The sequence below is a fragment of the Sinohyriopsis cumingii genome, chromosome 11 (genome assembly GCF_028554795.1).
Source record: "Sinohyriopsis cumingii isolate HCF-2022 chromosome 11, ASM2855479v2, whole genome shotgun sequence".
Taxonomy (NCBI): Eukaryota; Metazoa; Mollusca; class Bivalvia; order Unionida; family Unionidae; genus Sinohyriopsis; species Sinohyriopsis cumingii.
Window position 1 is genome coordinate 95193101 of NC_142971.1, and position 25580 is coordinate 95218680.

Sequence of the window (25580 nt, forward strand, 5' to 3'; positions counted from 1 at the left end):
TCACCTGGAATGTATCTGTGCAAGGTAAATACTTTCAGAGGTAGAAGGTGTGGTATGATTCATGATGAATAGGAAAGTAACAAGGAAATAAGTTGTTGTTGTTGTTGTTGTAAGGTTTAACACCCTTTTTCACCACACGATAGGCTGTACATGGCGGCCATTATTAAAGGTGGAGGAAGAACCAGAAAATACCCAGAAAGAACCACCGATCCTCGAGAAGCTACTGGTAAGCATTTTCATATACCCAAATTGGCCGAATCCGAGACTCAAACCTACACAGACAGAGGTGAGATGGCAGTGATCCGTAACAGAGAGTGCTTTAGACCACTCAGGGCCCCGACAAGGAAATAAGATTTCCTCCATTAGTAACCTTGTATGACATGCAAGAGAGTGCATCTTGATAGATAAAATCACTGGAATGGACCAGGAATACTAGTCTGTGCAAGATGTTTATAGTTGATATAAATTTTAGTATTGACTACATAAGCATAGATCTAATCAATAAATGGTATGCAGTCAATTAAGAAAACAAAAACTGAAAATAGAAAACAAAAAATTTACTTTTTTTTAACCAGATACACACTTGCTAATAACAAGTAAAACAATCATTTGTTAAAAAATTAAAACAGAAAATGACTCATACAAATTATTAAAAAACATATTGGCAGAAATAAAGATTTAATTTAATTATTTTTCTAAAAATGGAAGGACTTTCTTCTGCAAAAAGAGATTCCTTTTTGAACTGATGTACACAGTAATAAGATGTTCAGAAATTATAATACATTTGTCCCTTGAAGAAATAATATCCAACTTGCACATGTGAAGAATTCCATGATCGTTCTGCTCTGTGAATAGAATCACCAAAACAGACTTGGAATACAAGTTTATCACACAGTAGGTATAGTTTTCATATAATATGTGCAGTTTCATATTTTTTACATTATCACATGTTAAAATATCACTTTATGTGATTCTGATTGGTCCAAATAAGCCCATGAAATTATTGTGCAGTAGTTGCAAAAGCTGGACATTGTTCAACTCGTTTCATAAATTCAATATTAAATCATTACCCATTTGAGACCCTCTATATGTGCACTTTATTCACACTCAATATTAATTCTTGTATTTGATTACAAAATCATTGGTACAAACAATAAATGGTGTGCAGTCAATTAAAAAAATAAAAATTGAAGACGGAAAAGGTTGCCTCAATTATAGTGTATACTATGACAATATGGTCTCGCAGATGCATTTACCCACCTTAAAGTAAATATTAATTGTTGCTATAAAATTCAATACTAATATAGGTTTTAAAGGCTACTAAATCATGGCTATCAATTCTTGGCATTTTAACAGTGAACAAGTGTGATATGTGTGATTTTGATTTTTAACATAGCTTTAAAAAAAATTCAGTCATATCGCTACGATGTCTGCATTGTGGCAGTTTAGTGATGTCTAGCACTGGGGCATCATGCCGCAGACATGTAGCATGATGTCCCACCCAGTCACATTATCCTGACACCAGGCCAACCAGTCCTAACACTAACCTCCTAATGCTGAATGTCAAGCGAGGCAGCTGTTAGTACCATTTTTGTAAATCTCTGGTATGACTCGACCGAGGATCGAACCCACGACTTCCCGCATCCGAGGTGGACACTCTAACCACTAGGCCACCGGAGCAGTGAACAAGAAACTTCCAGACAAAAATGTTTGATCAATATGGACTTTTACAATGGTGGCCATGTACTGAACTTAATGAAAAAAATAAGCATGTTGGATCTAATTGTCACAATATAGGGTAGTACCAAATTTTATTGTCAACATGGGTAGCTTTCACTGTGACATCACTGCACACGACATTCAGTCCAATTTGTATTGGATCACACCATTTTGCTTATTTTCCAAAAATGTCAATGTACTGTAACACTGAGTTTTGCTGCATGTCTTTATTGGGGCATGTAAATAATGACCTTCTTGAGGAATTCTGATCTATAATGGTACGTGCAATCAAATCCTAAAAAATGTAACCTGGTACTGCAATAATCAATACTGAACACATGCTAGTCCAACAATGGAAGACGTCAACCTTTATAGATGTATTTTTGTTTCTGTCTACCCAAAAACATATATAGCAGGGTTGATGCCTTATAGTGTAGGACTACAGCACAAGTCACATGGGTCATGTAGGCATTCAACACAGATTATTTCAGTAATGGGTTTCATTTTCTGGCAAGTATTCACTTCATCTGGATTCGTAAACATCCATATTCCTTTGGAAGGTCATTATTTGGATGCCCTGAGAGGTGCATAAGGCAAAATCAATGTTAAAGTACACAGACATTTTTGGATGAAATGAACCTAAAGGTGTGATCCAGTACAACCTGAAATGAATGTCATGCGCTGTGATGTCACAATGAAAGTTATGCATATTGCTAAACAAATTCATACTACCCTCAACTGTGATGATTCCACTCGACGTGTTCTTATTTTGACCCAAGTTTAGTACATCACCACCATTGTAAAAGACCACTAAGAATGAAAATTTTCGTAGGGAAGTTATTCGTCCTACATGTAAGACCTTAATGCTGATATTTACGTTTTGGGCATCAGGGTCTTACAGCCTAACTAACACTAGTGTTTTGATGTCGATTAACATCATAGCAAAAGTCAAATTTTGAGGAATCTCTCACACAACTGGCAACTAAAATAACAGCACTTTTCTACAAAGTAAAATCATAATGTTTTAGTCAGACTTTACTTACTCTGATGTATTTTCTCTAATAAATTCAAATTCTCACAAAAGAAACGGGCCTGTTTTCAAGTTTCATTGGCCTACATTTCAGTTGACTGGAAAGCGATGAAAGCCGGGAATGCCGAAATCGGGTAAAGTTCAAATATTATTCTTTAACAAAATGAATAAAAATATATTATGCCTATTGGAACTATAAAGCAACATTTCATTTCGTTCAAGAAACATCTGCCACAAGAACTTACTTAAACTACTTAGACATACTTTGGCATACCTCAACTACCATCGCATTGCAACAAATTCAAATGAATGTCAACAGCTCATGAAAATGCGTCCATTTGCTTGTGTCATATTTTCATTCCACCAGGATAAAGACAGCACTGTAAGTATATTAATTACACATAAATTAGTGGAAGAGCGTCAATATATGCTGCCAAATGTGTGCGATATTCCTGAAACTTTGACTACTTGTTCCGATGTCATTGTCATCGGAATACGCTATACAAGGCCATTATTTGGATAGTAAGACATAGCACTAAAACAAAACCAACATGTGCTATGTCTTACATTGTAGGACTAGGAAGTTTCTTGATGACAGTTAAAGTGCAGATCATTAAAAAAAAAATCAGGATTTAATAATCTTTGGTTAAAGAAGTGTTAGATTTTTTTGGAAGGAATTTATATTTAATTTAAAAGGAGTAAAATGTGCATGCATGACCCATATGACTTGTACTATAAACGCATACACGATCTGTGTGACTTTCACTATAGTAGGGACCCCGAGTGGCCGAGTGCTCTAAAGCGCTCTCCGTTACGGATCACTGACATCTCACCTCTATCTGCGTGGGTTCGAGTCTCGGATTCGGTTAATGTGGGTATGTGAAAAAGCTTGCCAGTAGCTTCTCGTGGGTCGTTGGTTCTTTCCGGTTTCTTCCTCCACCATTAAAACTGGCCGCCATGTATAGCCTATCATGTGCTGAATAATGGCGTTAAACCCTACAACTTCACTACAGTATCTAACGATATGCAGGAGGGTGCATCGGGTCCATTCCACGTCCCCGAGCATTCACAGGGATAGAATAAATAGCGTTTCTAACATATTACCTTCATGACAATGGGACAACATGTAGACGGTCGACTTAAGGTTGATTCCATCAAATCTATCGATGGAAATTTTCTTGTACTCCTTCATCAACCCATTAAAGCAACTCATTTTGATCTTTTACTTTGCAATAGCACCTATTGTACGAATTTTCATGCCAAGTCATATTTAAAACCTGATCTCATAATAACATTCTCCAATTATTTCCATATAATTTTCTCCAGACATCTTAACTATTTCACATTTCACATTAGCTTGCTGAGTAACTGTAGTAAACTGTAGTGGCGAATGCTGAAATGAAATCCAAACGCAGTATTAGACGCGAGAAATATTCAGACGGGTGTCCAACTATTATTAAGACTAGGACATGCTTTGTTCCTTAAATGTGTATTATAACCAGACTGATTTTCTGGTTTGTGTATATATTCGTCGGTTTTCCGGGAAATTAATAGAAATGTCATATTTAATTCGAAGATAAATAGTGTCCAGCATAATCAACGTATTTTTTTTATTAGAGATTTTTTTATTAGAGGTAACTTCATGTTAAGTTCGATGGTAAACGTTTAAATGTTTTACAATCCGATTATCTTCAACTTAGTTCATGTGTCATACAACACGGTCATAGATTTTAATTGCACATCAGCAATCACATTTCAACATCAGCTTTGTTTTTCGACCTCTCTTTCGAATAAGCAACGCCTATAGTAAGTACACTGTATAGCTGAAAACACACGGAGCTGATTAGCAAACAAACGTTTGGCACGAAAGGAAAAGGGTGTATGGGGATGACTTTATTCCTAATTTCATCCATTTACTGCCACACCCTCGCAGTCTTGGATGATATAGTCCAATAATCAAACCTTAAAACACTAATGGTATGTGGTTTATGGTCTGATCTCACATATAAATAAAACTGCAATACACAAGTCCATGTTCAAAGACAAAATTTTTTAGGCCCAGGGCTGGTGACTGTAAAACAAAAAATCAAGTCCTGACTCAAGTTATTAGCCCAGACTACAATTAAATGCCACTGTCCAATACGTTTGGTAATGCTTTATCAACACATATCAACTGTGCAGAAAACAAGCGTGTGCTTATTATTGTCTATCAATCAATCTCTGTCATGGCTAAAATCATACTGCAAAGCAAAGGTTAATTAACTGATCAGAATATTTAATTCAGCATATCAGATATGTTACATACAGTTGGTCTTCTGTTTGGAGAGACATGGTACATGACATATGTTGATATTTTGTTTGCCGTATGTGTAAAAAATTAAATACCCCCCCCATTTTTGGCTAGTGGGTTTCGTAAAGTAAAATTACATCAACCAAGAGTTCAGAAATTTATTTTTGCTTGCTTTGCTTCCTAAATTATCTTCAAAAATTAATTACACTTGAGCACTATTCCGACAACTGAAATAAGCATGCTTTCCATTGAATATATATATGGGGTAAAATCCAACTCCAAAGAAACATTGCTGCTGTTCACAAACTTTTCAGTAATCTTTACCTTACTATCCATCACCAGTAAGATTTTCAGTTGCATCATTCTCCAACGCATCACAACAGCTGTGGACGGCATTCTATGCCAGGAACAGGCAGGCTTTAGGAAGGGCAAATCCTGCATCGACCACATCTTCGTTCTGAGACAGATCCTTGAGCAGTCCCATGAGTGGAATGGATCCCTTTATGTGGTCTTTGTGGACTTTGAGAAGGCCTTTGACAGCCTGCACCGAGCCTCTCTGTGGAAGATCCTATGGCACTATGGCATCCCCCAGAAACTTGTCAATGTCATCAGGCCCCTGTACAAGAACTTTGAGTGCAGAGTCATCCACAACAACCTATTCACTGAACCATTCAAGGTGTAAACCGGAGTGAAGCAAGGATACATTCTCTCGCCAATCCACTTCTCACTGGCCATTGACTGGATCATGCGCCGCACCACAGAGAGTAGGAGGCAAGGAATACAGTGGATGCTGACCTCAATGCTGAATGACCTGGATTATGCCGACGACATCGGGTTGCTGGCAAGCAGACACCAGGATATCGAACAGAAGACACAACAGTTGGTACAGACAGCAAGCACCATAGGTCTTCGAGTCAACATAGGGAAGACACAAGTCTTGAGGAAGAACACTAGAGTGGGCGACCCAATCACCATCAACGACCAGCCTCTGCAAGAAGTAGATGTATTCACGTACCTGGGCAGCAAGGTCGCCACGGATGGAGATTGCACAAGGGAAGTCACCACAAGAATCAGCAAGGCCAACCAGGCCTTCGCAATGCTGAAGCCCATCTGGAGGACAACAAACCTCAGCGCCCACACGAAGATCCGTATCTTCAAGGGCAACGTGCTGAGCATCCTTTTGTACGGGTCAGAGTGTTGGAAGACCACTGCTAACATAGAACGCAAGCTCGAAGTCTTCCAGACCAAGTGCCTGCGACAGATCATGAGGATCTTCTGGCCAAACATGATCTCGAACGAGGAACTCTGGCACAGAGCGGGCGCAAGCACCATCGCTGAGACCATTGCAACTCGTCGATGGAGATGGCTCGGCTGCGTCTGCAGAATGCCCCCTGACTCACTACCAAGGGTGGCACTGAGATGGACTCCACAGGGGAAAAGGAACTGTGGCAGACCCAAAGATACCTGGTGCCGAACCGTGGAGCGAGAACTCAAGACCAGAGGCCTCACCCTGCAGACTGCCCCCATAACAGCAGCCGACAGACCAAAATGGTGCTCCCTTGCTGTCGCCTCAAGCACCAGATGGCGCAGAGAGGATTGATTGATTGATTTTTGTAATGGGCATATACTGAAGTGTTTATTTTTTGTTCTGTTTTTGAAGATTATATAAGCCCAACGATCTCCTCAGTTAGATTACAGGAGGGGTCTGATCTGAAATTAGAAAGGCCCCATGCTTTTTTACTAGAGCAGCAGTAGATTAGTTGTGACATAATTTCGCATCATGAGATGATCATAACCATTCATCAGCATAATAGAATGCGATCTCTTAAAGAAGACAGGGTACATTTTTAAGGTCTGATTAAAGTTACATGTGCATAGTGATGACTTATTTAAATCTATAATCCTGCAAGAATGTATTGAGTGCATGCAGAACCATAGCCATGTACACAGGTGCACTGGTATCGCCTAGTCAAAATTATAAACTTTACATCACATCCATCTTTTCTTTCCATCCTGTCATAAAAGTATCAACACTAGTACTATATCACAGGGCTCTAAGTTGCAATTAAATTACTTGAATTTTCGACAAAAAGTTCTAAGAAGGCAGTACATTTTGAAGAAAAGTCGCCGGCTATCAACAAAAAATAAAAACGGTAAAAAAAATACAAGTTCATTGATATCAATCATGGGTTTGTGTATTTGCTTACCTATCAGTCATACTACATGTATTATAAAAAATATAAGCGAGAACACTTCTCGTGCAACCTACTTAAGAATCAACACTAATATTTCAGGCTATATTTTGCACCGTGTAATTTGGTGACTAAACATTTGTAGATGGCTACTTTATTTTTATGTTGGTAGCCATTCTGTGACCAATACATTAGACCTGCTAACCCAATATCATAAGCATTTTTTAACATGATCAAATAGTCTTGATTACTAAGGTATTTTAATATATTTAATCATTGCAGGGTGAAGTTGCAGAGATGTGAATTAAAGGTAATGATTTAGGCATTAGTGCAGTAAAAGAAAAAAACTTTATAAAAATGGATTCTTCTCTCCTATACATCCAAAGTGTGACATCACATCAGCCATTATCCAGCCTTCATATTGGGTTACATGATTCCATCAAGGTCTACCACCAGGAAATAAATTATGCTGAAGTGCCAGACACTATGCCAGTTGCATCACAGGTATTGTCTTTCAATAGAAGTGACAATGCTTCTAATGGTTCAATTCCTTTTGAAATAGTCAAAGAGCCACTATGCCAATGGATCCTGTATGCTGAAATTGGAAACTCAAGGTATATCTTTATTCAGATTTTTTCGTTAACACTTGATTGAAGTGCCTGATTCTCAGAAAATACAAAAAATTGTACATTTTGAACAATGTATTCATATCTTTAGGATAATTGATGGAGTTCCCAGCACTAAAGTACATAGATCCTTTATTCACAAAATTTAGCATGGGATATTGTAATGCTCTTCATCTGTCCATCCATTTGTGTATGTTAAACCAGATCTCCTTCTTGACCTTTGGGTAGAAATTCACCTGACTTGGTTCATAGGTTGCCCTTACAATAACCACAGAGTTGCCATATTTGTGATTTGCAAAGTTTTTATGAAGTTACGAGAAAAAAATGGGTAAAAGCAGTTTTTCCAACTTGGCACCAGTCATAGAGCAAGGCAGCCACATCAAAGCAGTTGTTACACAGTCAGATAGTTCAGCTAGTGGACAGAACAAACTTGACACAGAATGGTAGACTAATGCCACCAGGTACTTTGGACAGGACAAAGGTGTGAACAGCTAGATTTCTTGTGGAACTGAGACCTCTTGATTTGAATTTGCATCATTACTCACAGTTACACGAGACACTGGAAGCTGTTTGAAAGTTACTGTATATGCTTGCCTGTAAGTTGAATCCAACTATAAACAACAGAGATCCTGATCTGCCATAACATAATGTGCATGCAGATAAAGGTCTTTGTTTGTTATACTGATTACTTGTAACAACTACACAGACCCAGATCTGTCGGTGCATTATGCAACGGCAGATCTGGGTCTGTTAGTCTTGAACTTGGATTTGTATAATTAGCTAGTACATATAGTAAAGGTCATAGTCAGCGCCTTTTTGTTGAGCTTGCCAGTGTTTTACTGGATGGCTTGAGATTTTGGGGATTAAATGCTGTTAAAATTTTCATTTCCATAATGATAATGATTAAATTTAGATGTGGTTCCATATCATCAATGTTTCAGTCTAGAGGTGGTTTGATATCATTGATGTTTTTGTCTAGATATTTTTTTATATTGTTGATTTTTCAGTCTAGATGCAGTTCGATATCGATGTTTCAGTCTAGATGTGGTTCAGTATCATCGATGCCTCAGTCTAGGTATGGTTTGATATCATTTGATGTTTCAGTATAGATGTGGTTCGATATCACTGATGTTTCAGTTTAGATCTGGTTTGATATCATTGATGTTTCAGTCTATATGTGGTTCACTATCATTGATGTTTCAGTTTAGATGTGGTTTGATATCGATGTTTCAGTCCAGATGTGGTTCAGTATCATCGATGCTTCAGTCTAGGTATGGTTTGGTATCATTTGATGTTTCAGTATAGATGTGGTTTGACATCACTGATGTTTCAGTTTAGATCTGGTTTGATATCATTGATGTTTCAGTCTACATGTGGTTCACTATCATTGATGTTTCAGTTTAGATGTGGTTTGATATCGATGTTTCAGTCCAGATGTAGTTCATTATAAATGATGTTTCAATCTAGATGTGGTTCAATATCATTGATGTGGTTCGATATCATCAATGCTTCAATGAAGTACATTATTTTTTCTGGTGATAGTGTGCCTCAATACAGATTCATACTGTCAGTACATGATGATATTGGAAAGAAACATTAACTAAATGATATGGACAATCCAAACATTATAATTGTCATCTTTCTGTACCTTAGAATGAAATAAATAACAAGGCCTCTTAAGCCATTTATAAAACTATCTCCTTTGACCTGCTGTGTCTACATAAGCGAGGGCGAAATAATCTTTTTAAAATACCACTATGAAAGAATTTTAGTCTATCATGAGATAGTTATTGATCTGTTAGAGGGTTAAAAATGTTTTTTAAAAATACTGTTTTGATTCTTTCCAATACATTTTTTGTTGTTAGATTGAGCTGGTAAAAATTGTCAGGTTCTTTTTTCTTCATAAGTGAAATGATCTGCTTCTTAACACACAACCACTTTTCTTAAATTTATAAAAGTATCTGCCATAGACTTTCCTACATCAAATATGCTAATTTTTTTAAGAAAGAAATATATATATTCCATAGCTGTCAAAGTTTATATTTCATATATATTTGCTTGCAAGAGGAATCCAGTGTAAACATCATAGACTCTTACCTGCCATGATTACATACTGTGCCAGCAGATCAGGACATGTATTGTTTTAATTCTTAGATTACTCCAAACCAACTGCTTACACACTGATCTGTTGGCACATCATATGCCAGCAGATCTGGGTCTGTGCAGTTTCAGGGATGGTCCTGGCTTTTAAAAAGCTGTCGCCAAAAAAATCGCCAACCTCAATATTTTGTCGCCAATTTTCAAAAAGTGTCGCCAAAAAAAGTAGTGTACATTTTTCCAAGTGTTAATTTAGTCTATTAATGTAACAGGCAATGAAAATTACAAAAGATGGATTAGTTAATACTTTAATTACAACAAGCATTAACAAAATGTTACAAGTGTTACATGAAGATCCGTCGCGATTTTAGGGCTGCCCACTTGTTGAATGCAGTTTCAAAGTCTAATTTTTCACATCTGTACATGCTAATTCTCATTAAATTCTCGAGAGATGAGATGCAGAGCTTATTTCTGATGTCAGTTTTTATGAGGTTCATCTTACTGAATCCACGTTCACAGTCCTCAGTGCTGACATGTGACACCAGTAGCCTCTCAGCAGCCCCCCCCCTTTTATGGCTAGCTTCACAAAGCTTGTAGCGAATTGCTTCCTAAATCCCAAGAATGATCACTGAATGCTGTATAAATTTTCTCGACAAGAAAAATAGGATCTCCATTCCCACGAATGAAACTTACACGAGTCAACACCTGGCAATATTGGACCGTATATATAAGCGTAAATTCACACCCAATTTAGGGATTCTTTCACTCCTGTATTTTGAGAAATAAATAATTATTATTAATTATGCAAAACTGTTTTTTTTTTTTGCTATTTCTTGTTGCGGAGTTTAAGTCTCTGCAGCCGTAACACGGGACTGATGGCAAAAGGAAAAGATCAATGAGTATAATGCTGCACTGGCGACAGATGTAATTGTGATTGAGATTTTTTCCATTTGCTTTGTATTTATACACAGTAGTCGGTACTTCAAAGGTTATCAGTTTTCTATGAAGGTTCAGCAAAACTATTGTATTGGTATATGTATAAAAAAAACAAAAGGATTAGCCATACAATTAATTGTATCTGTTCTATTCGCGTCTTCAGAAGTCGGTCAGTTGTAGGTATAGTGCGGTAGCATGATTGACTGTATCGCAGCATACAGTACTCAGCCCAGATGTCAGCATAAGCAGATTATGATGTAACAATGCACTGTAAAGATAGGGTTGTCAATAAGAACAAAGGATCGTTTGTGTAACAGATTGATTCCAATGCATTGTTTAGTCAAGTTAGTGGCTTCCTTTCGTTCTGGCTTTAAATTTATTCAGTCCAAATCCATGATTGTATGTACAAATTAAATAACCAAAAAGTATGTCGCCAAAAAAATCGCCAGATGGGATATTTTTGTCGCCAATAAGGAAAAAAAATCGCAATTTGCGACATTGGCGAAGCCCAGGACGATCCCTGAGTTTGCAGTTGGACTTATAATTGAGCATGGATGATATGTTATATCCATGGATTTGCAAATTCACATTAAGATGCAAGATGTCCTTGCAGATTTGTCCACTTGACCCATTTCAACTTAATACACCGCTCCAGTGGCCTAATGGTTAGAGCGTCCACCTCCGATGTGGTAAGTCGTGGGTTCGAACCCTGGCTAAGTCATACCAGCGACTTACAAAAATGGTACTAACAGCTGCCTCACTTGGTACTCAGCATTAAGAGGTTAGTGTTAGGACTGGTCGGCCTGGTGTCAGGATAATGTGACTGGTGGGTCATCATGCTGTGTGTCTGTGGCATGATGCCCCAGTACTGGACATACTATAAACTGCCACATTGCAGACATCGTAGCAATATGACTGAAAAATTGTTAAAGCTACATTAAAAATCCAAATCACAACTCAACTTAAGACTGTTATACATGTGTATATTTTGGTGGGAAAATTAAATCAACATCTGTTACATTTAGTTCCCAGAACACGAGCGATATTACTGTATTTGTTATTGTGGGGTTTAATGCCATTTTTCAGCACACGATAGGCTATACATGGCGGCCAGTATTAATGGTGGAGGAAGAATCCGGGAAAACCCCGGAAAGTACCACCGACCCACAAGAAACTACTGGCAAGCTTTCTCACATACCCACATTGGCCAAATCTGAGACTCGAACTCGTGCAGACAAAAGTGAGATGGCAGTGATCCATAACAGAGAGCGCTTTAGACCACTTGGCCACTCGGGGCCCCTATTACTGTATTTGTCTTGTATGTACTACAGCAACAGCTAAGAGTACTGAAGCATATAAAAATTCATTCTTAATAGGACATAACACTTTAGCGATTTAGGTCATATTTTTGTAGACTTGTCTTCCATTTTGTGTCATGTGCTCAGTGCATTTATTTGGCCTATGATAATAGAAGCAATGTTGTATGATGTAGTTTTGAAGGGAGAAAAGGTCAGTTTTATATATCAAAGAATGAGTCATGTTTTATATATCAAAGAATGAGTCATGTTTTATATATCAAAGAATGAGTCATGTTTTATATATCAAAGAATGAGTCATGTTTTATATATCAAAGAATGAGTCATGTTTTATATATCAAAGATTGAATCATGTTTTATATATCAAAGAATGAGTCATGTTTTATATATCAAAGAATGAGTCATGTTTTATATATCAAAGATTGAGTCATGTTTTATACATCAAAGAATGAGTCATGTTTTATATATCAAAGAATGAGTCATGTTTTATACATCAAAGAATGAGTCATGTTTTATACATCAAAGAATGGGTCATGTTTTATATATCAAAGAATGAGTCATGTTTTATATATCAAAGAATGAGTCATGTTTTATATATCAAAGAATGAGTCATGTTTTTTATATCAAAGAATGAGTCATGTTTTATATATCAAAGAATGAGTCATGTTTTATATATCAAAGAATGAGTCATGTTTTATATATCAAAGAATGAGTCATGTGCTCTGGTTGTGACTAATCATAATGTGAATAAAGAGGTTTTTAAAAAAAATATAAAATATGCCTGACTTATCTACATGTGACATAACTTATTCTTAGGCATTTTTTAGTTTTGAAATGGTGGGGGTAAAAAATGTCATTGTAAATGTTTTGTTTTTGAAAGTTTTAAAGTTTCTGAGCGAGAGCTGTAACTGACTGCAAGGTTGATATGCTTATTGGCCTTGTGCCTGTGGCAGGGTGAAAGGTTAAATATATTTTAAAAAATTAAGCTACTGTGATATTTTAGAACATTATTTAGCCAAACTTTAAACATGCAATCATAGCACAAAGATGCTTGATATATATTACAGGTTTAGTGTTATGACACCTGGGTCAAGGTTGAATTTGGGGCAGGGAGAGAATAAATATATAAAAGAGCACATGGATTTGCCATAATGAAACTAGCTTTAGTTGTTTTCGTTTATTTGAAATAGGACTGTTACAATGCATTTTTAATGACTTTAGATAGAAAAAGTTAAGTGGAAATTACATGTTCCATTAATTTTTCATTTTTTGAAGTTATGTATTTCCATGGTTGGAAATTTGGAAGTCTCATACTTCAGGGCTGGAAGTCCTACCATTACACTTATTGAAAAGCTGTTTTGCATATAAATTTTTTTAATTTTAACCATCCACATATATTCTTCAGGATAGCTGAAAAAGAATATAAAGTCCAAAGCTGTATTTATTGTCAGTTGGTACATGTTGAACTTTTTCCCCGTTTTCCATAAAAAAATGTGGCTCAACAGTCTGTGTAGAGCAAACAGGAGATTCTTTATAGTAAAGAACACAGTTAGACCTTTCTTAAATTATGATTCTGTAGCAAAGCAGTTTTAATGTAAATGGCCTCTCTTGATATAATTATTCAGTGATCAGTATAGAGAAGGTGGATGGTGGAATCATTTTGGATCAGAAAGCTTGACACTAAATTCTGTGTGTGAATTGTGTTGACATTTCCCACAAATGTGAAACATAGCATATGGTTAGGTTCTGAAGTTTATGTTCATAATCCACTGATGAAGGCAACTTGGCCAGACAGTTTGGAAACTTAGAAAGAATCTGTTATTTAAAACTCAATACAGACTGACTGGTGTTATTTAAAACTCAATATAGACTGCTTGGTGTTATTTAAAACTCAATACATATTGCTTGGTGTTATATAAAACTCAAGACAGAGTGCTTGGTGTTTTTTCTAGTTCTAGGTGACTCAGTATAAGCAGCATACCCTAGTGTTACAGCCACAGACTTGCAATAAAATCAGTGATAGGAGCCACAAAACCTACCTTAATATAGCTGCATTAAAATCAATGACCGAGTCATGCAATATAGAGTGTGCACCTACTAGATATAGTGGTCACCCAGTCTGCTTCAACCTTCACCACCTGTGTCCATGTCTATGGTATGATGAGGAGAATTTGAAATCCATGATGCATGTACTTTACATTTATTCCAGTTTCTCTTTATTTCTTGCTGATTGCCCCTGAAGCAAAAACACTCACACCTGTATTTGCTTTTGGTCTTTGTTGCAATAAATATAATTATCATTACTATCAGACTTTCATTTTTTAACTTTGCTTAGGTGAGCATTATTGAACTTTCTTGATCAAATTCAGTTACATCTAATGTTAACATGTTTATGTGTATTGTAATGTATGTGTTTGTCACAAGAGTTTTGTTTTCACGTTGAAAAATTTCCAATTTGTACTTTTGCCAAGAGAAAAATAATTTATCCATTGAGAACATGAAATGAAGGTTTTAGTATTAATTTGATGTTAAAAGTACTCAAATGTTTATTTTAGGGTAGCCCTCTCTGCCTTTTACAATGGATTTTATTCATCTTTAAAAGAACAGTTATGTATGAATTTTAAAATTAACAATCAGTTCAGTCAATCCATTTTTTTCACTGTAGGGTGCGAATCTGGGACTTGATCATTTTGATACCAAATGCCATATTTCTTCTTTTCCTGTTGTGGAACCTGATATTTGCAAATTCCAAGTTACGGAGCATGAGCAGTTGCATCTTTGCAGCTTTCTTTTCACTGGTATGTACTGATTTTAGAACATGTCATGCCCATATGGTTGGAACACTGCTTTTAATTAGTGGTTGTATTAACATCCATGTCTCTGCCTGTCTGTATGTCTGACTGCTTACTTTAATCTTAGCTGATGCTTGTAAATAATTTAGACCATTACTCATTACATTTCTGTTTTAAGCAAAATTTCACTTGAAGAATATTCTGCTCTAGTTTCTATTGCTAGGCATTTTTTTTCTTTCAATATTGTTGTAAACCTATTAGGATCTAGTCAACCCTTTACTAAAGAGCACTTTTCCTAAGAGACTGACTCATCCAATTCAGATTGGAAATGTATTAGTAAGTGACGTACAGTAAGTTGTCAATTATCTGGCAGTTAAAATCAGACCTCTACTGTCCTGCCTGGAGATCTGATGGCAACTGCTTTGGGATCATGTTTCGGTGACCTATGTTTTTACTGTAATTGCTAATTTTATCAGCCAGTCAGATGAAGTCTTATATATTTGTGTTTTGAAAACTGGGCATATGGCTGAAGAGCATCAGTGTATACCAAATAATTTAATTCACTTTCAGATTTCTGAAAGCTGCATTTCCATTGGCTTTTTCAATGGTCACAGAACTTGACCCCTAAACGGTTGTTGTCAGATCTTCACATAGGAAAGTGGAGATCTGAAAATGGTAGTGCTTAAACATCCAGTATGTGGCCATCATGTTGACCATACAGAAAATCTTATTGTCACTGATCATCATGATGCTGAACATATGGTCAGGTCAGCATTGGGTTTTCGCTGAAAATTTCTAACAATATGTTGTTATTGTTTTAACATCATTTTTCAGTAGATGATAGGCTATATTATAACATGTCCAGGGTCAAGGTCAAATAAATGGAATAGATGGGCAGCTCATGTCTTTTTCAGTTATTAGATCTCTCCAGTTTATTGTAATGTCAAGAAATGGTGTGTTCACCACAAAAGTTCTTATGTAGATGACAAAGCACAAAAGAAAACAAATATAAATAGTCAACACAGTTTATTATATGACTTCCAGGCTTATATGTGTTTTCTCACAAAATTTAGTACTCAGAGTGGTGAAATATAATATTTGCAAATATGCAGAACATGTTTGATAAAGCATGTTGAAATAACAACAGTAGTTGTAGTGGTAAATTGCATGTGAAAATTAGCATAAATGTTCAATTTGTCCTAATTCACACAATCTCTAAATCAGATGTTCCCAATTCCGAAACTAATCTTACACAGAAAAATAAGTTGATAGTTCTCAAAATTTGTTCATATGATGTACCAAAGTGGTAATGATTTTGTGTATCCAATCAAGGTTCAGAACCAGACCGGGTTTGTGTTTTATAGTCCCATGGTGAATATGGTAGAGGCACAGTCTGGAACCAGATGTTAATAGTGTGTTGCATTTGTTTGTTGAAACACAGTTTGTTGTTTTGGGAGGCGCTCTCCAGTTATTATGTACTTTTGAGAGAATGACGTATGTAAGGTGAAGCTGTTTGCATTTAAAACATGCACAATGGAGTGAATGTTGGCATACCTCTATGCTACATTAATATAATGTGGATGATATTTCTTTTGATATTGTACTTTTGGAAATTATACATGATTTAAACACACTGCTAATTAAAATGAATGCTCCCTTGTGCTAAAAAAAATCAGCCTGAATTTGTCTAAAGTACACAATCCATAGCAGCTATTAAAATAGGGAAAATGAATTTTGCCAGACTAGACAATACCAGCTTCTGAAAGGGCAATGAATGAATTACCAAATATATAAGATGTAAAAAAAAGTTATCTACTCTTTTTTATACAATTTACCTCTAAAGTTCAGGAAGTGAAAATGACCAAGTGGAGCTAGCACTTTTTTGAAAGGTGCACATCTGGAGTAAGGTCAAGCTGTATACTCTATAACCCATATTACACCCATCAATCATACCCCAAAATAAAGGGAATTAAAGGTTCTTTGAATTATACCTAAGATATAAGGTCTTTTTTAAATAGCCAGTATAACCAGTGAGGAAAGCCAGGGAAATTCTTTTTCTTTAGAATTCTAACCCTATGCAAAAAATGAACTGTAGAGCGCCACCTTGAGCGATACAGTCTGGAACCGGATGTCACTAATGTGTCATGTGGGTTGCCTGTGAGACAGTTTGTCGTTTTGAGCAACACAGTCTGAAACCAGATGTCAATAGTGTGTCGTTTGAGTTGAATTCAACACTGTGTATTGTTCTGTAACAAGAAAGTGTGTCGTTGTGTTGGGTATATTATTTCGATATCTAAATGACACAACTACTGCAAAATGGATGGAAATTTGTGATTTCAAAATGATACATGAAATTGAGTAGGAAATTTGATAATGCCAATACTAAATTTCCAATGGATAGCAGACAGCTGTGTTAATGATGACACATTGACAGTGTCATCAGCTAAATCCCTCAATGGGAAATTTCATCTGATATAACTAGAAAATGTAACAATTTCATAGAAACATTATAGTAGTCATTATGAGTACTAAATTTAATGTATCAGTAGTAACTAGTCGACCTTGCTATTAATGCTTGAAATTATCTGCTGAGATGACTAGAGACTTGTTTTGCCTGGTCTTTACTGGAGTCCAGTAGAACCACAACTGCCTATAGTCACCCCTGTTTATAGGTTTTGGGAACACACTCGGGAAATTCATGACAAAATTTCACGAATATAACTAAATATGGAAGAATTCAGAAAGATTAACCTGAGCACATCCTAGTGGAGAGCCGAGCACCCAACACACACAGTAGTAAAATTGGTGCCAGATTTCAAACAACAAAAATAGCAATTATTTCAGAATAAATTACATAAAGATTCAACATTGATGATGAACAGTTTCATCACACTGGTGACGAAAAATTATGAACTTACTTGAGTATTGCCTTAATCATGGAGAAAAATGGATACAATTGCATATTTCTCTCTCAAAATAGAAGGTAAGTGATAACAGTTTACAGTCCTATCATGTATACACTGGGCTTCAAAAATCTTTACCCAGATGATAAATATTTAAACAGATCAATTTTATATGATTTACATATTGTATCAAATTACTTTTCTTTTGTGCAAGGGTCATATATCAAAAACTATTACTACATTTACTATTATTTGCATTAGAAACAGAGGTGCAACTTTCCAACATGAAGGGAATGTTAATAAAAGGAGATCATACATTATCTCAAATATTAATGATATGTGCAAATACAAAATTATAAGAAATATAAGTTGACATGTAGTCCGGATTGTTTAAATACATGTATATGGCAGCCAACCACTCCAGTGGCCTAGCAATTTGAGTGTCCGACTCAGATGTGGGAGGTTGCATGTTTGAACCCCAGGCAAGTCATACCAAAGGCTTAAAAATATGGTTCTAACATTAGAAGGTTAGTGTTAGGACTGGTTGGCCTGGTGTCAGGGTAATGCAACTGGGTTGGGTATGATGCTACATGTCTGCAGCATGATGCCACAGTGCTAGACATCACTATAAACTGCCACACTGCAGACATCATAGTGATATGACTGAGCAATTGTTACTGTTACCAAGGGTCAAGCTAAACTTTAATTTTAGGGAGCAGTGACTTTTCCTTTTGGACAGAACAGGGAGAAGTGAGAGCTTGACAGGTAGAAGTGTTATTGTGTGTTATCTTAATTGAATTATGCCCTCAATATCCCAGTATTCATATTTGCATTTAACATTGGATTTAAGCAATACTTTTAGTAAAAGAGAATAATAGAAACTACATTGTCACAAATTTTAACTGAGTATCCCAGATTACATTATTGTAATTGCAAGTTAATAGAATTGCTTAATCATCTACCCTTAATCAATTTTTTTAAATTGTATATACTGTCTAAAAGCTCACAATAATGCGACTTTGAAAGATTTCTAAATGCATCTGAAACAACCCCTTACCATGTAAATGTGTGCAAATGCACATGTTTCTTCAGATCAAACTCTTCGCCCTAATTTATTTGTTGCAGATAAAACATTAACGTAATTATTTATATTTAACACACCAAATAAAATTACAGACATGGCTTCTTTATAGTTGGCATATGAACTAAACCCTTCTTTCCAACCAAATCAACACATACATGTGAGTGCATCTATTTTTAGAAGGAATGGTTTTTGTAATGTAATCACTCACTTTATATGGATTCATCACAATAGTCCATTGATAGGAATGCACATTTATGGTTTCTTTGTTTGTCTACATACTCATATTAATTGTAAGCATGGTTAAATAGTATCTGCTTTGTTCCTTTATCTGTATTTTCACTAATACAAGTCATCAGAAAATAAACTTTGACTTTACAGCACTTCTCATGAATTCCATAACATAGCATTGTCCCATACATCTCTGACCTACATAACTGCATTTATAGTTAAATCTTAAAAAAAAACATAACACCTAGGCTTTGCATTCTATGAATTGTATATTTTTCTGAATATATTTGCCCGATGATTTACAAAAACAGACAATCTAATAAAATGGTACTTCCCAGTCCGCCATATCTGCCATTATTTCCCCATTACTGGTTCATTACAGTTTCAAACTGATTTTATGACCAGTTAGTGTACAAGAGGCAATTAAAATATCCAGATCACTGATTCAGTTCTTAAAGCACAAATTACTATTTACAAACTAGGCCTATTGTTAAAGTTTCAAAACATAATTTTATATGTTTTTATCATCAAAGGATAACATGCAGAAAGCAGACAGTGATAGCTGCTAACTTACTCAGGAAATGGTTAATGGTCAATCAGCTTTAAAAACACATGCCTGTGAATGTGCAAGAATTGGTCAGCATAATTATTTCAAAACTAGGCCTAGCTACTGATGGCTTGATGAATACATTTCGCTACAACACTAGAACTGACCTGACTAATGTAGGGGCATTTCAAATTGGTACCTCCAAAAAAAAAAAGGGCGAAGTTGTTTTCGTTTTCCTAACAGAAGAAGGCAAAGTTTACATTTTTATGTGACTTAGTTGCCCATCTGACCTGGTAGTGTGACCCCTAAAGCTACGTTAAAGATCCAGATCACACACACTAATATGTTTATGGCAGCCAATGCAGCTGATGGAGGAAGAACCAGGGAAAACCCTGGGAAGAACCACTGACCCATAGGAAGCTACTGGCAGGTTTTCTCAAATACCAATATTTGCTGAACCCGAGACTTGAACCCACACAGACAGATCGGTGACATCAGTAAAATAACTCTGCAGTATGTAATTGGACCTAAATGAAAATTTTGTAGATAACGCCATGTCTACACTGTTGATAACAAATTTGAAAACCAGAGCTACTTGACCTTGGGATCAAGTCAGAAGATCAATACAGTCCTACCCACTTATATCAACATCACTTATGTCGACAACCTGCCTGTTTCCACACAAAAGCAAAGTCCCGGTCCCTTGGTCTACTATTACTACCAAAATTGTCATGCTTATGTCTACATCGAGATAAAAAATAAACATACATATCGACAGAAACCCTTGGTCCCAGCTTGAACAAATCCTTTGTTTTCTAATCATTTATGTCAACAAGCTGCCAGTTCTGACCCATACCTTGTTCAATAATTACTTGATCTTGCTGCCAGGCTTTAATTTTCGTGCCTAATCATTTATGTCAGCAAGTGGCCAGTTCTGACCTGTACTTTATTCAACAATTAGTTGATCTTGCTGCCAGGCTTTAATGTCATGGTTGGATATAAAAACAGGCTTTTGTTAGATCCTGTAAAGGTGTCCTCTTGCAGCATCTTAAATAATAGCAATGAAATCTGATCGATTCTTGCATTTTCCAAAGTGATTGGTGATTAAAACAAGTTTTTTGTGCTGTGAAAGTTTCCTTTTTAACTTTATTTATATTTATGATGGCTACCAATGGCAGTGTAAAATGCAGATTAAATTTACAGTCTCTGGAAACTTAATATCTGTCTGTTAAGGAAGTTGAGGGTGGAGCATCTTGCAAAGATGTCTGTGAAAATTTTTCTCTTAATATAACACCCTGTCTGGATGGATGAAAGCTGCTGAGCATTTGAAGAAAGACTACATTGAAGGTAACTGCACTCCCAAAGGAAGAACCAGAAGACTGCTAAATTTGAAGACCCAGAGGAGGCCACAGCAAAATGGTTCAATGAAACCCACATTGCACATTCCACCTTATCCATAGATTGTGATATGATCATCAAAAAAGCAAAAGAATTTGCGAAAAACTTAGTGTGGAGAACTTCGCTGCAACAAGTAGTTGGTTCAGTTGCTTTAAAGTTCGTCATAACATCGGATACAAAAGGATTTGTGGAGAAGCCAACTCAGAAGACACATCACAGCTTGATGGATGGAAAACCCAACTTTAAGATATATTGCAGAATTATAAGTCTGAGGATGTATACAATGCGGATGAAACAGCTTCATTCTTTAAGTGTAGTCCAGACAAGACATACTGCATTAAAGGTCAACCATGTTTTGGTAGAAAACAGCCTAAAGACCGCATCTCTCTTCTAATCACATTGAACATGATTGGCAATGATAAAATGCCACTTCTAGTTATTGACAAGTCTAAGAAGCCTCGCTATTTTAAAAATGTGCACTATCATCATTTGGATTATTATGCGAGCACAAAAGCTTGGATGACGTCGGACATTTTTATGAAGTGGATAAGGAAACTCAACTGAAAAATGAAAGTGCAAGGAAGAAAAATTGCCTTGATTGTGGATAATTGTTCTGCACATCCACGTGTGGATGATCTCCAACATGTCCAACTAATTTTTCTTCTGCCCAATACCATGTCACTCATACAGCCGATGGATCAAGGAATCATCTGGAATCTAAAACTACATTATCGAAAACTTCTCACCCACAAAAAGCTGGCTGTAATTGATCAGCAAGAAGAATTTAAGGAAGATTTGCTTGGGCTTTGTACAACTTGAGGAAAGCTTGGGGATTAGTGAAGCCAGAGAACATAAAGAACTGCTTTATGTATGCTTTCATTCCCAGAAACAAGGAATTTAATGGATTCTCCCCATCAGATATCCCACATGGTCTTGAAGAAGATGGCTTATATGAAGTTATTGGAATTCTGATGGATGAGTTTGTTCGGATGGCTATTGAAACGGATGACAATGAACAACGCTGAGCAGCTCTAGCAGATGATGACATTATTGCTGCCATAAAAATGGATTACGTTTCAGAAGATGGCACGGAAGACAACATTATTGATACTGATGCTAATGATAAATCGGAAAAACTACCGTTGCCATGTATTTCATGCAGAGACCTTTTCAATGTGCAATGGTTTGACAAGATTTTTTGTGCAATCAAACTCATTGGTAATATCACACTAAATCAAAAACAACATGTGCTGCGTCTTACATTGTAGGACTAGTGGTATACATTTAAAATACATCCCAGAGTTAACAAGTTATGAGTTCTCTCAAAATACAAATACATGTAGCAGTAAAAGATTTTAATGACAAATACATATACATGTAATTAAGATTATTATCTGTAGCATAATCAATGCATAAAATTACAATAAAATTTAATTTCAATTTAAATTAATTAAAATTAAATGTTGTTAGCACAACAAGTGGGTATGGGAGATAATGAGAGTACATGCGTTTCTGAACTTCATGCAAGCTTCTTCTGTTTGAGCCTTGATAGTTGTTCTCTCTGGAGAAGATGATGCAACTTTTCCATGTGACCATGCCCTTCTTCCGATATTACCAATTGGTAAATATTGAACTAAGGCCATTTCCTGCCCCTGTTCTTTTTTAAGTTTATGTATGATACTTTCCGTGTCAAGAGTTCATTGTGAACATGGCTTTTCTATTTAAAACAATAAAAGAAACAAGTACCATACAAAACATTCTGACAAGAACTTGGAATATGCTAAAGTAAATATAGGAGGACAGGCCAAATGGGAACACAATTGACTTTACCAAAGCCTGGAGAGAAGAAAGAATGAGAAAGATATAGAAAATGTAAAGTTATATAGTGACATCTCACATGTGTTCTATCTCATTTAAGATTTGTTTGAGTTAATACTCTTCAAGTTCTATGAATTATTGATTGATGAAATTGAAGTGTAATGATATTACAGTGATGATTCCATTTTGAAGGGGTGTTTAAACAGCTGTCTTCCTTCCAGTCATCCATGTTTATATCTCTCATTCCAAACATTTTTCAAGTATGACTGCATATGAATATGGAACATTCATACAATTACACAATGTGTTTATAATAAAAATACAAAAATAGATCTCCATTTAATTTAAATAAATAGACAAGTATGAATTAATATCTTTATCAAACCCAGACTGCAGATATATCTAAAGTATACATTGAGTGTTACCTGTTCTGTAGCTTATCAATAAAATAAGCCATGTAGAAAATTCTGTGTTAACACATGATAGGTGGCTATACATGGCAGCCAGCATATTTGGTGAATCAGAAACCCAGGAAAAACCACCCACCCACAAGAAGTTACTGACAGACTTTCTCACATATCTACATCGACCAAACTGGACAGAGGTGAGATATCAGTGATATGTAAAGGCTAGTGAGCATAAGGCACATTCAGTTATTCAAATGGACTTCTGCACAAGAGTCTTATTTTTGTTGTAGATATCTTGGTAATACACATGTGAGGTCAGTGGCAGCCCATTCAAGATAAATGGCTTTTCTCCAGTTTTTCAAATTGCAGCACCAGAAAGACCACATTATACCACCAATAGTGCCATCTAGTCTATTTTATATAATGTTGTTAGATAGTTGTACAATCAATATAAAATTATATGTTGACAATATGACAGTTGAACTCTATTGCATGATTATTCATTGCAGGTGGTGGTTGTAGCTGTAATCAGTGTGCTGAGATGTATAGTTTCCATGACCGTCAATGCATCAGAACTAGCTGGAGATATCACTGATAAGGTGAATGATCAATGATGTTTTAGAAAAATCAGTTCTCACTAACATGATGTATTGAATATCTGAATCACTATTTCATATTTTCAATCTTTTCATAAGCTATCACAACTGTGGTAGTTGCACATCCACCGCTCCCTCGATAACTCATGGCCAGATAACTCATGAACTACTTAAAACATGGGGGCAGGTATGGATCCCATTGTTTTCCAGAAAATGCCAAAAGAATTGACCCTTATTTGTTGGATATGAAGAAAATCACGATCAAAATTGGAAAATGAAACCTGGATGTTGTTTCATTTATCATCAAAACTAGCAGTTAGTGTCCAGAAATTTGAACCAACATTCTCTGACAACTTATATTAAGAAGTCCTATATTTTGTTATATTTACTTGAACAAAAAGAAATTCTCAATACACTGTAAATAACAATCTTTTATAAAATTTTGATCAGTGAAAATTTCACTAATGCCTAGTGACAACACTTTAGGAAACAAATAGCAATTAAATAATTTTTGTCAAGTGAAATTTGTGTTTTATTCATATAATTTAATTTGATTATGCAGTCAACATAAATGTGATATGCATCTTGTATTTAAACATGAAAAACATCAATCTACCATCATGTGAACCTAATTAACTGCCAATTGTTTTCCAATTTGCAGACATTTTGTTGTATTGTTACACTCTTAATTACAGACATGCTTTGTATTATCACATTAATTATATTTTTTGTATCAAATCAAAGGGAAAGGAATAAAAAAAAGTTAAAAGCAATTCAGATCCAACCTGCATAAGAGCTAGTGATCACATTCATGTCTCAGGTCAACTCATTTCAGTTGATCAGTCAAACACCATTATAAATATTATTGTGTAAGTAACAATTAAACTACCTTACATTATCATAGTCATTGACAGACTGCATGACTGGTCCTATACTTTGAGCTTAAATTAATCACAGACTACAACACTAAAATGTGAACCGACCTGCCACACATGGTTCTGCTCCAATGAACATAGATGATCAATACAGGTCATGAGTTTATTGAACTTTGGTTTCTCATCCTTCAGCAGATCAAAAAGCTGCAGGAACCAAAAAGAAGAAAATGGACCCTCAGTTGAAAAGAATAAGCCAAACAAGAATGCAAAGCATGATGAACACCATATTTGCACATTTAAGGAACATGGAAAACAAATTGGCCATGGGTCGAATATGATCAGAATACAGGAAAAAATGTTGTGCACAACCTGTTTAAAGTTCCCTGATTTAGCTGACAGGTCCAGTGCCCTAGACCATTGTAAAACAAACTTAAAAGTTGATTTGACTTTAACTGGATTTGTCTTGTGACAAAACAAAGACCATCTAAGACTACTGGGTGTTTTATTTTGATCAGTAAAGAAAGGAAAATGTGCTGTTTAAAAATAACTGCTTTATTTATTTGTTAAAGTTCATACAGGTAGCTATGCTTCTGTATTGAATTTGATGTTCTTCACAACAGCTCAGTAACCCAGACATGTTTATATGTAATTTGGACTCGGCTCCCTCAGAAGGTGACAAATCCTGAACCTGCTGCCCATCAATGCTAATTTCAAGCCCTGCTTTCA

General features: G+C 35.8%; 2 protein-coding genes across 3 annotated transcripts in view; one reads left to right on the forward strand and one right to left on the reverse strand.

Annotated features, from left to right (window-relative positions):
- Positions 1-4126, reverse strand: part of LOC149789043 (uncharacterized) — a 55535-nt gene extending 51409 nt beyond the window's left edge. The window contains exon 1 of the mRNA XM_089975217.1: positions 3854-4126. Coding sequence (XP_089831343.1) covers positions 3854-3962 — 109 coding nt within the window. The 5' untranslated portion in view covers positions 3963-4126. The remainder of the gene's footprint in view (positions 1-3853) is intronic.
- Positions 4127-4242: 116 nt separating this feature from the next.
- The window catches only part of LOC149789044 (transmembrane protein adipocyte-associated 1 homolog), a 59792-nt gene continuing 38454 nt past the window's right edge, over positions 4243-25580 (forward strand). Inside the window, exons 1-4 of one of the 2 annotated variants that reach the window (XM_089975227.1) lie at positions 4243-4383; positions 7514-7845; positions 14872-15004; positions 23893-23982. In XM_089975227.1, coding sequence (XP_089831353.1) covers positions 7589-7845; positions 14872-15004; positions 23893-23982 — 480 coding nt within the window. In that variant the 5' untranslated portion in view covers positions 4243-4383; positions 7514-7588. Of the gene's footprint in view, positions 4384-4468; positions 4556-7513; positions 7846-14871; positions 15005-23892; positions 23983-25580 lie in introns of those variants that run through there. The other variant, XM_089975228.1, reaches the window with a different exon arrangement.